The 13271-nt window shown below is 37.9% G+C and overlaps 1 protein-coding gene across 1 annotated transcript in view; it reads right to left on the reverse strand.

The window, feature by feature from the left end:
• Positions 1 to 13271, reverse strand: part of mgat4b (alpha-1,3-mannosyl-glycoprotein 4-beta-N-acetylglucosaminyltransferase B) — a 146805-nt gene that overhangs the window by 28364 nt on the left and 105170 nt on the right. Inside the window, exons 7-8 of the mRNA XM_026940727.3 lie at positions 11634 to 11709; positions 7765 to 7879 (exon numbers count right to left, since the gene is read on the reverse strand). Of these exons, the coding sequence (XP_026796528.1) occupies positions 7765 to 7879; positions 11634 to 11709 (191 nt within the window). The remainder of the gene's footprint in view (positions 1 to 7764; positions 7880 to 11633; positions 11710 to 13271) is intronic.

The raw sequence follows: 13271 nt of genomic DNA on the forward strand, positions 1-13271 counted from the left end.
ACTGCTGATCTCCTGGGATTTTCAAACACAACAGTCTCTAGAGTTTACACAATAGTGCAAAACCAAAAAACCTCCAATAAGCAGCAATTCTGCAGGGAGAAATGTCTCAGATGAGAATGGCCAAACTGGTCCGAGCTGACAGGCTAGGATAACTCAAATAAGCACTCTTTACAACCGTGGTGAGCAGAAAAGCATCTCAGAATGCACAACAAATCAAACCTTGAGGTGGATAGGCTACAACAGCAGAAGACCACATCGGGTTTCACTCCTGTCAGCCAAGAACAGGAATCTGAGGCTTTGTGAACATATGCTCACCCAAACTGGACAGCCGAAGATTGGAAAATGTCAGTCGTACAGCACACTGTAACCTCAGATTCCAGTTAATTTCTTTAATTTCTACCTTCAAGATATTTTTATGAGCCACACTACTTGCAAACAAGTTAAAAGGATGCCATATATGAAAAAAAGACAAAAGATAAAAAGGTAAAGAGTAGAAAATAAATTTATAGCAAAATGGATCAACATCAAATCGGCTATTTGTTCCTACAGTTATTACAGTGACATCACTGGCTGCTCTTTACAGGCTTTATATTCAAAATAAATGACTAAAAAAGTTGCTTTTTCACAACTTATTGTTGGTCAGTTTTTTTTATAACTACTAATGATACACTATTTTCAGGAAACTGTATTTTGACACAATTCCTTGCAATAACTATAGCATAATACTACAGATTTGCAGCATGATTACCAAAGGCTATGGGAAAGCAGACCAGGCTTATGAAGAGGACAGTATTAAGTATAGAATGGACAGAATAAGAAAACTTCCCACTCGCTGTGGGAACCAGAGTATGGTCACAGCAGGACTCTCCATAAGTAATGCTAATATATCCGGTGGGATCAAATCCAGTTCCTTAGACAGAATATGTGATGAAGTAGTTGTGGTGTGTGCATGTGTGTGTGTGTGTGTGTGTGGGTAGCTCAGTCATGGCTGTCGATCCATCGCCACTCCAATTAACAGTGAGACGAGGCAGGCAGGCAGGCAGGAGGAGACGTGATTCTGCGTCACTCTGTCTGGCAGCAGGACGAAGCTCTGCTAGCTGTGGTGTTAGAGAGGCTTTGCTAGCTACTATGCTAACTGACAGCACAGGAAGCAGGAAACATCCATTGGGGCTTATTTGCTTCTTTGCTCTTAAAGAACTCTTTTCAGTATAATGAGATGACTTGGGAACAGATTTTAGTATTCATGACAGGTGACAGGAAGATATAATTAGAGATTTGAATGCCGGTATATTCCAGCTGGTGTGTGTGTGTGTGTGTGTGGGAAATAAATCAATTTTATGTTTCATTTTCCATACTGCACTAGGACAAGCTTACAAAAGGAGCTCAGAACTCAGAAAGAAGGAAAGCAGTAAGTGCTTGGGTGTGAGTGTGTGAATACCAATACATGAGCATGTGGGGGAAAAAAAATCAATACATATCGAGAGCAGTGCCAGCGCAAATACACTCATTGCCCCAGGTACCATCCCACCACCCCTCACCACCCCAACCTACCCACCCTTGTAATTTCTGTAGCAGTGTTAATATCTACGGAACACGATTTTGAGCTCGGCATTGAATTATTATTGAAAATGAGACTGGAATTACTGATGTGCGGTTCACATACACGAAGTTGCCAGGTAGTTTTTCAGTTAAGTCTAAGCCAAAAATCGGGTGACACAAAAATGTGGACTGAAAGCTGATCACTTTCTATTTGCTACCATTAGCAACATAAACTAAGAGACAATTTAAAAAAAAAGACAGTATATAATATATAATGTAATTGACAAATAACTCATAGATAATTTATTACAATGTACAAAAGTAAATAAATAATACAAAGAAATTGTGTGTGCACTTGGACCAATTATCTAGTGAGCATATGGTGCACTGTGTAGGGTGTACAAGGAATCCAGGAAGTACAAAACCATTTGGCAACCTAAATCTAATTATGATGAGAATCTAGACAGCCTACCTTTCCCTACACCTTGCACTATCCCTGTACTGCCATTTTTCTCTCTGCTCCCTCTTAATATGATGGACAGTTACACAGATGAGCCTTTTATCCAGGTACACAATTGCAAACAGAACTGACAGTTGGTTTTATTCGTGCTGAGAACATGCATTTATTTACGAGCAAATTTGTCCTGCGTCACACAGCGTTGCCTGTGGACATATCACGGCTATAGACATGGCCAGAGCTGGATCATACTGTAGCAGAGTAGCAGTGAAACATGTGAGGTGGTGTTCAGGCACTGACTGCGTAATAAGCACAGCCTTACATCGATATACAAATGAAAGTTCAGTAAAATGATGATGGTCCTAAATGTAAAACCTTATTTCCAAATGTTGAAAACAATAGATTAGTCCATCAGTGTGTGCAGAAATCAGCTAATATGTAGGAAATAAAATACAACAGGGCACGCTGTTATAGTGCTGTTTATATATATATATATATATATATATATATATATATATATATATATATATATATATATATATATGCAGTCTCTCTTTTTTCTCTATCTCGAAGTTAATAAGACAAAAAAAATTGTCCTGTTTCTGAGAAACCGCAAAAAGCAAAGTTCCTGAAGTAACCCGAAGATTATCATGCGCTGACACGGGAGACAAAGCTCTGAAACTGGAGACTCCTTCCATAAATGTTATATAAATGTCTCCCTACAGAAAGCTTCACCATATCAATGATTCTACATTTTTTTAAATAACAATACTTTTTTAGCCTGTTTATTATTAGTCTGAGACTATGTGGACGGTCCACCGTACAAGTCCCTATGCATTAGCTGTTACTAGAAAAAAAGAAACGTATTAGAACAACGCATGATATAAAGATGTGTTTTGCCTTGAAGCTAGAACTATTGTCTGAACCCTGCCGTTATAGAATATTAATCAACACCTTCAGACCAATCAGATTCAATTGTGGTAATTAAAAAACAAGCTAGTAGTTTGTTAAGTAGTTTGTTCTGATGCTGGCAGTTTGGATGCTGTAAATATCCACCATGTGCACCATGAAACCTGTAAAACCTAGCAACCTGCAAAAGTGAGGTTGGGCCTAAAAAAAAAAAAAAAAAAAAAAAAAAAAGAATTTTCACTGGAGAGTTGCTGCTTGCTGGAGAAAAGTTTTTTAAATATGCATCCAGAAAAGTAACCCTTAATATATAAAAACTGTCTTCACTGGTCTCCTCTTGAAAACCTTGCCTCCTACTGCTCAAAAATAATACAGAGTTGTGGTGACAGAGCAGGCCTTAGGCAATTGCTGTGTGCTGTTTACCAGTCACAAGACTCAACCCTGTCCATGAGGAGCATCAAAGGTCATGGAAAACTTGTGGGAATCCACCGGAGGCAAAAGAACCTCTGTGGAACTAAAGCATGTGTGATTAGAGCCAATGCAAACTGCCTCTGTCTCTCAGCTCCTGAGACGAGCAGTGATGTCAGAGCTGTTTATTTGACTTTAATCAGTCTTTAATCAACATCGACCATATGCTGGATTCATTTTATTCCACTTCCACTAGAGAACGCAGACAGTAGAGGAAGCAGACCTGTTCGTAGTGATGCCTGTTGGTGCTGTACTCATTATGCTGTCAGTTAAACACACATCTGACTGAGAGGAAAGAAGCTAAGACTATCCTTATGTTTATCACCACTGCCATTTTGAGGCCTGACTGCATCGATATTAATTTTATTGTGTTTTGCTTCATTAAGACTAATCATTCTTAATTATACTGATAATCAACTCCAAACATCTTCAGCTAGCAGCAGTGCAGTGGATCGTCTCTATCATACTGCCTCTTAGTTATGCAAGCTAGGTAAGCTAATTTTGGCAGCAAGTACCGCTACCATTAGCAAAAGTTAGTTAGCTGACATCGACTTACTGTCCCTTTAATGAAAGAGTTTTTCTCCTCTGGATGAAACACCCCGGGATTCTTTACCCACCCGGACGTGAAGAGCTGCTAGTGCTCTTAAATGCTTTGAGCCACTTTCCAGAATAAGCAGAGATTTGGTAAGTGTTCTGCCAGTTTAAGTGGGATCAGCAGTTCAGGGGAAAGCACATAAGGATCACCGTCTATTTTATGGATTTGTCCAAATCCTGTTTATTCTCCTCCGAAATAAGGTGAACAATTTTAGCTAGCTTTCACCTCTAATTGTGTATAGCAAAGCCAGAAATTCAGCCGCAAATATGGCAAACGCAACAGAAAAATCACATGACTGAAATGCTAAGATAATTCTTTTTCCTCTTCTCACTAAATACACACACACACACACACACACACAACCCATGTGGTCTCTCAATCGATGCCATCCAATCAGTTTACTGCACTGGGAGATCCTGCATTGATCACTCTCATTACGATAATTAGCCATCATATCAAACAGAACACGCGATGGATCAATCAGTCCGATTGTCGATTCGTTAATGAAGGACACACTTCAGAGGTTCAGTTGGAAGGCTTTGGATATGCAGGCTTGATAAAATTCCTCTGAGAGGCAGAGGCAGCTATGCTAGAATGATTCAGCACAGAAGTATTGGCTCAATCTACAGCGCTGTGCTCGTTAATAAGGCTATGGAACACAAGATTAGCATGCTAGCTTAGATCTCTTGTCTACTGAAGAGGAGTCCTGACTAAAGAAGAAAAAACCTCTGTACTTCTGTTTCTAATGTTTTTGAACAGTAGCATTTTGTGAATTTGGGAATTCGTTTCAGTCGTTTAACCTTTTTTGTATTAACAAGGCAAAAGTTCTCACTGTAAATGGTGTAAAAATGAACAGAGCTAATAAGAGGTATATTTGTATTGATTACAGGCATTAACTTTTAATTAGACATGCTAGCATATAAATTAGCTCTTCATCAAAATACTGGTTCCATGTTACTGCAGATGTACACACAGACACACAAATCCCACCACCACCACACAAAACACCCCCCCCCCCCCCACACACACACACACACACACAAAAACACAAGCACACACACAAACAAAACTACACACTCCACCTCCAAAAAAACACGCAACCACCACCAAAAAAAAAAAAAAAAAAAAAAAACACACAACGACACACAATCCTTCCCACACTGAAAACCATACAACTAAGTAATCACACACAACCACATTCACGGCCAACCACACATACACACACACACCCCACCACACAAAAACCCCAAACTCACACGAAAAAAACACGCATAGACACTATCAAAACCACACACACCACCACAAACATACACACAACCACACACACAAAAAAACACAACCACAAACATACACACAACCACACACAAAAAACCCACAACCATAAACATACACATAACTACATACACCAACACCAAAAAACAAATGCAACCACCACCTAAAAAAACCCCACAGGCAACCACACACAATCCTTCCCACACACAAACCATACAACCACACAATCACACACACAACCACATATACACACACACACACACACACACACACACACAGAGTCACATGCATAAAGAAAGCATACTGATTTATTGTGTATTATACATTGTCTTCAAATGGTCTGAACTGCATTTACTTTTTTACTTATTTAATGTAAATATTATTTATTTACTTATTTTTTATATAATTTTACTACCTATGAGCTGTACATACATATAGCTTGTTTTTCTTTTTTTAATTTTATATACAGAAATGTATTCACTGAGCTGATCGTGGACCTGGAGGGATAATATTTCATGGAGGGATTCCTTCCCAACCCAAATTACAGCCACAGACCACACACTAATGATTAATATACATAATCAGATACCCAGTGTTCATTAATATTCATTAGATGGTATGTATACGTTGTGTGACACTGAATATGTGCAAGAAGTGGAGTAAAATATCTGTTTATACACAGCAGCCTGCTTAGCAAGGTTCATTGACACCAGGTATGCATGTGGTCGGGTAACCGCAATATTTCTGATTTTAAAAAAAATCCTGTATTTAAGTCAATATAAACATATACAATAAACACTATATCTAATGGAGTATAACACCAGTGGTTTCACACATAGTGTCCATTTTAGACAGTTTCAGTTTTCTCTACTGCTCACTCAGAATTGACACTGGTGAGACAGAGCCTGAATGCATTTATTTCCAACAAGAGCTGGTGATTTTAAAGGCTAAATACTAGCATACTAAATAGTATAGTAAAATAGCTAGATCCATGTGATATGCAACCTGTGGTATACTGTTCATTGCCCTGCTATGTGGGTTGGCATACAGCCAGTGACAGGAGGTGAAGCGACCATTAAAAATATTATTTCTGATTTTCTTGTCCAGATATTTGTTTCTGTTTGCAGCCGCTGGTGAAACTCGTTGTGTGCTATGAGCTTTCAGTGTCGAGAACCCAAGCAGAACGGCGTCAGTGTCTATGGCAGACTTCGCGAAGAGCAAAGATTGTTTTTTTTTAATCATTCTGATATTAATATGCTGATTACATTACATCACACTAGTCAGGCACAACAAGGGAATGCACGGCAAGCATTGATGTAAAGAGAAACACACTCCCCAGGTCTAGAAACATAGAAGAGTTATTCTCTTCTCTATATTAGTTTTTTTCAGGCGATGTTTTTCCAGTCTTCAACTGTCCGGTTTAGTTGAGCCTGTGCCCACAGTAGCCTCAGATTCCTGTTCTTGGCTGACACAAGTGGAATCTGATGTGGTTTTCTGTTGTTGTGGCCCATCCCCCTAAACGTTTGTCATGTTGTGCATTTTGAGATGCTTTTCAGCTCAGCATGGTTGTAAACAGTGGTTATTTGAATTACTGTCATCTTGAACCAGTCTGGTCATTCTCTTCTGACCTCTCTCATCAACAAGGTGTTTTTATGCCCACGATACTGTTGTGTATGTGTTTGAGATTGAAGCAAGAATGGTAATCCTACAATTGTTAATGTCTTGTTCATTTCAGCTACCACTAGCTAAGTTTTTAAAAAACACAGTTGATAGTTGTATGTGATTTGGGATATAGCCTATGCATTGGGGTATGCTGATTGCAGTCATGGGTGAATCGCAGAGATGGCGTGTCTTCACGAGGTACGTGTAGTTGTCATGCAAAAAAATTCCCTGCATACATTTTAATCTCATTTTAATACAAAATGATTGTTTTGACCAAGTTACACTTGAACATTAGGTCACATGACCATAAAACTACCTGTACTAGGAACTGAATAACTTAACTAAAACCCCCAGAAATGTCAGTTCTCTGATACACTCTTCTAAACGTTGCCTATATTTTATTGTTTGGCATTTTTAATACTTGGCACAAACTCTTGTCCCACAGGATATAATGGAATCTGTACCACCATGTCAATTCGGACAGGATATATGCTAAATTACATGGAGTTATTTCTACTGGGCATTTTATAGAAATATGGCGTAAAATATAGCAGAATCTTTCCAGATGCACGCACATTGTCTGTACAAATTACTAAAATCCCAGAGGCACTCTGGTAATAATCACATTGCCTCACATTCCCATGCAAAACTTGTCCAATGTGAGTAGGTCTATAGATAAAATCTGTAAATTTGAACAACAAATACATAGAGTTTTCATGACTGCTAAACCTCAGAAAGGTACAGATTTCACACGGATTTTCTCAGTGAGGGGCAACTACAGTGTAACAATCACAAAAATACAGTACAAGAAAAGCCCATTTTCACAGTATATGCCCTTTGAAACCTGAGCTTGGCTCTGACTCACCAATAAAGCCCAGCTGGGAGAATTCGAGGATCATCCAATCCTCCGAAGGCTGCTGGAGAGCAAAGTTCTTCATAGTGGTGAAGTAATTTGGCCGAGCCACAATGTCATCCTCTAGCTAAAAAAGAGAAAGAGAGAGGGGGAGAGAGGTACGTTAGATAGAACCCAGTCCACTGAAAAAGAATCAGACTCATGATTTGAAATGTCTTCGTTTTTTATACTGGCTGGCCTTTTGATGCCTCAATGCTTGAATGTTATTTATAAGTCAGACATTTCTGCACAATAATGGAGCTATTTAAACACTAGACAGAGGCCTGGGAGAGACAATAACAGACGTAAAGGGCTCCGAGTGTGTTGCTAGAGAGAAAGATGAGGCAGTGGAGGGATGAATAAAAGGACAAAAGCAGGATGTTACCCCAATTTGCTGCCATCTTTGAACATGTGCCATATGTTTACTACGGTCGTAACCACCAGCTTATGGAGCAATTAACACTCTGTATGCAATAAATACCAGATGGCAACCAGGGGAATCTAGTTTAGTCGGTGTCATTATGCATGTGCATCTTCAATAGTGTGACATCGTAGCGTTAATTAATGTTTTGGATCCGTGTTTTATCTTTGACTGACAGCAAGCAAGCTTATGGATCGCACTGTGACGCAATGTTTCAGCTCGGGTAACCACAAGAAAGCGCATATTACACCAATCCTAGCAACATGACATTGGCTCCCAGTGTCTTTTAGTATGGGGTTTAAATTACTGATATTAGTCTTTACTTTGATATTAGTTTTAAGGATTGTGTGCCATCAAACATTTCAAACCATTCATTACAATCCAGTACTTCAGGCTCAATGCAGCCAAAGTCAACAAGAAAACATGTGGTAAAGCAGTCTTCTGTTTTTATGACCTGAAATTCAGACAGGCAACTACAGTACATCTCAGAGTGTATAAAAACATGTCGAGAGAGTTCAGCTGTAACGACAAGTTTTTATGTACTTTTTGTACATATATATTTTTCAGATGTTTTTTATGATTTAATTTTTCTTTCGGATGAGTAATATTATTTCCTCTGTTATTATTTACTCTCATTCTTGTTTTTTCTTTCATAAACTCTATTTTATATGATTTCATCTGCTTTTATTTATGGTTCTTGTTTTTCTCATGTTTTTTTTATATTTATACATTGCAATTTTTTTTTATTATTGTCTCATTTATTGTCTTTCTAAATTTCTTGTGAATCATTTAGAGCTTCATTTTATGTATGATAAAGGTTATTACTATAATTGGAAGTGTGTGTGTGTGTGTGCGTGTGTGTGTGGTCTCTGACACAGTCTTTAACAGACTAAGCCTTTAGCTTTAAGCAACATATTATGGCAATGCCAAGTTTTCCTCTCATCCTTTGCTTCACAGGAATTCACTTTGAAAATATTTCTTAGTAAAAGGAACAAGTCATAAAAACAAATCTGTGTGTGAAGATGCAGTAGCTACACAGCGCATTCACACAAGGGCAAAAAATGGGGTGTGTTAACATCTGCTCAGTTAACATCTGAATCTCCAGAGCCCTGACTTCCTGTGGAAATACACAGGAAATAATTACCATGGGCTTCAAACATTCTCCAAATCCCTTTGTGTGTGTTTGTGTGTGTGCGCACGTGTGTGTGTGTGTCAGTCAAATCATCTGCATACCATAAATATCATCCGTCATCTCTTATTAATATCAACATGCACGTGTCTGACACAAACCCATATCAAAAGCAGATCCTTTAATCCACACTATTATAAGTAGTTAAAGGAGCTGTTTGCCATTTTTAGAGCTGCCTATGAGGCAGACTACGATTAACAAGAAAACTCTGACAAGCTCCTTCTCCAAAATAACCCCACCCCAATGCTGAAACTAGACATGCCTCATGTGTTCCTGCTTCTTAAAAAAAAAGTAAATTTCTGGGCCAGAAAGAATGTACACAGAAACCAGAAATGGGGTGGAACTGACTCTGAGGCAGCATACCGTTTCACTGTTTACCAACTGACATATACGTACCTCCTTACTTCTCATATAAAATGAGTACCAGCAAGGTAGATGTTAAGTAACATTAACTAACAAGCTTACGTTTGCGAATAAAAGAGTTTATGGTTTATGTACCTCAGTGAGCTAGCTGGCTTTCTGGGCAACTTTGTAGTTTAACAATACTAATAAAAATGAATAAACTAGCTAGTTATCAAAAAAGTTTCTAGCTAACACTAACTAGACACCTAGCTAACAAGCTTACGTTGATCAAAATAGTCTATGTTTTATAGACCTAGAACCAAATAGATAATATCCCTAATAATAATAACCTAGTAAAGATAATATATGAAGCTTCTCTTTTTATATTATCTCACAATCACCGGAATGAGACCAAAGTGTGCCATGCTAGCAAAGAACAATTTAACGATTGTCACTAATGTACTCAAGTGAAAGTAAAAAAGTAGCTACTTTTAAATGTAATCAAGTCATGTATTCATGTGAAAAGTAACTTTTATTACATATCTAAAACTGTAAGAAGATCATTTTAAACCACGTGTACTATTTTACCTGAAACCATCATCCAGTCTCTGTAAGTTTGCTAATCATAGGCATGACTAGTGGTCAGTGAAAGTAGTTTGCTAATGAATTAATCAGAAGTAAAATACCTTGTAGATAACTACCATTAGCTGGATTCTGACTGCCTAGCCACTTACTTTAACTACTGGAACTGATGCTAGTCTAACCTGGCATGGGCAACGCAAACATACCTCAACATGCATTTTCAAATTAGATGGAGTTCATGCCTTCTTGAGAGACAAAGGAGATGCCTCAGTTTATACGAGTCTTTGTGTACTCCTGCATATTGTAATATTTTCTGAGTTACAGCCAAAGCAAGAGGCTTATTCATATCCTCAAGTGTCTTATCCATATTCAGACGCACACAGGTAGCTATAGCACTAACTACATTTACGCAGCATGAGAACATCACTGTGGATGACGAATTGGCACGATTCTTGATAGTTTTTTTCACATTGATGAATTGGATGTGATACTGAAATGATTGGATGCTAAACTGAGCCTATTCGATTGATGTATAGCGTACAGACTTTGGCTGGATGAGGGAATAAGAGACCTTCAAAATTTATAATGAGAATTTTGAGGGTCTAAATAAAATCTAAACAGTAAAAAGTATGTTTCTTTTTCTTGGAAATGTAATTAAGTAGGAGTACCTATGTGCAATTTCAATAATGCTCATGTAAAGAATAATTACACCAAAATAGTACTTAAGTACAGTAATGAAGTACAATATATACAATATATATATAAGTACTCAATATATAGTCATATATAAGCATTGTCCACCCCTGGCCATGGATCGTAAGCCCAGTGCGGATGTGACAGAGCTACATTTCTCATGAGACAGAGAGAAAAGACTGCCGTGTCACATGAAATAAAACTGTATCAATAAACAAGTTTCCTGGACAACTTGCACACACACATACGACACCAGCTGCTGCCTTCCTTTCAATAAAGAGGAGAGAGAGTTAGCTCTTCAGCAGCTATTTTGTTCAGCACATGTGCAGCACAGCACATTCAGCACATCCATCTGTTATGGTTCATATAATAACACTGCAGTTAGACTGCATTCATCAGGACTGAGTTCTTTGTTGGTCTTTGAGGCCAGCTATAGATCCTCGATATTTTTACCAACACTCGCAGCCATTTACCTTTGTCTGTCCTTTCGTTTTTCAGCTTTAAAACTGATCATTGGCCATGAAAGTAGTACACGCACATATGCACACAAGTACAAGCAAGAATGCATATAAAGGAACCAGGGTGTGTAATAGGAGTGTGTGGAGAATGGCTTACCTGCACATAGTAAGTGCCTTTGGATTGGGCGTACATCATCAAGAAACAGTAATCCAAGTTCTGCTTGGTTCGCCATCTGGAAGAGCAACATAGACAAGGCTTTAAAAAAGTGTGTGCAAGCCCAAGATTAAAAACAGGCGCATACATCTCACAGATGAGCACAATGAACGACTGTGTGCTTATCATGTGTTTAGTCCATAATAAATTTATTTCATATACACTGAGTAAAGATTAGGATAAACTAAACACACATTCACTCACTATAAATTCACTTTTCTTTCTAAAGCATTACATAAGCATACAGACTTCAGAGTTCAGAGGCATACGTACATTAACAGATCATTTCACTAATCTCTTTCGAATACAAACCATTATGTTTCCCACACTCACTCACTCACACTTTTCATTATACTATGAGCACTAAGTACATCGAGTTTGGAGCATTCATCTCCTTACACTGGTTTAGTAAATACAACAAACATATACAATGTGTTCAGAAAGTATTCAGTCCCCTTCAATTTTTCCACAATTACTTGTATTATACTGTAGCTATAATTTAAAATGGATTGAATGGACTTTTTTGATCATTAAACAACACAGTAATTCATAAGGACAAAGCGAAAAACATAATTATTAACAAAGAGATTAATGTATTATTAACTATTAATTCATTAATACTGTATTTAATATTGGCCTCAAATGGCATAGTTTTATTTGAGTGTATTTAATGAATTTATTGGATGTGAAATTACATATATCTAGCCAACAATGAGTGGAAAAACAAATTTATACAGGAGTCAGTCAGTAAGATAGGTAGACTGAGCTGAGAATGTGGCGGTGAGGTAACAGCCACAGTTCAGTCAAGCGGAGACATATGACATTAAATCAAAAGTGAGAGTCGATTGGGCGACAAAGTGTTCACATCTGCACACATTCACTAGCAATCACACATTATAGCAAGACAAGCTCTCCAGGGAGTGTATCAATCAGTCAGCATACTGTGTAAAGCTGAGCATTGATTCAGACACACCCACACACACACACACACACACACACACACAGAGTCACAAATAGCAACAATACCTATGGGTCTAAAATTAAATAGAGGGCTGTCGCTCTGAAGACGGACATGCTAAACTAGTACAACAGCCTGATCTGCTTAGTCCACACTACTGTAATTCTAAACATTCTAATAAAAATTTGCTGCTGAGCATCTGTATGTAGAGAAAGTTACACATATTCGGAGCACGACCGAAGTCAATTTTCCTGGTGTGCCATTTAGGGTTTTTCAAAACTTGAGCAGAAGCGTCTGAGACAGGATTTTTTGATAGCGTTTAGACCACAGCTATCAAACAAAAGCACTTGTCTTTAAGCCTGAAAAAATGAGGGATAGAAAATGCGGACTGAAGAAGGATTTTTTTTTTTTTTATAAATTAACAAAGCCACAATGTGTGCATGGGATATAAGATATGTTATTACACTTTTAACTCACTGTTTGGAATTGCTGATGTAATAAAATAATTCAAATGTTTTTGTTAATTTGATGTGCTAATCTGTAAACAGAAAACATGCAAGGTTTGAAGGATAAGCTGACCAAGCACTTGTCTGCTACACTTACAGCTCACTTTAAGTTAATTC

The sequence above is a fragment of the Pangasianodon hypophthalmus genome, chromosome 7 (genome assembly GCF_027358585.1).
Source record: "Pangasianodon hypophthalmus isolate fPanHyp1 chromosome 7, fPanHyp1.pri, whole genome shotgun sequence".
NCBI lineage: Eukaryota > Metazoa > Chordata > Actinopteri > Siluriformes > Pangasiidae > Pangasianodon > Pangasianodon hypophthalmus.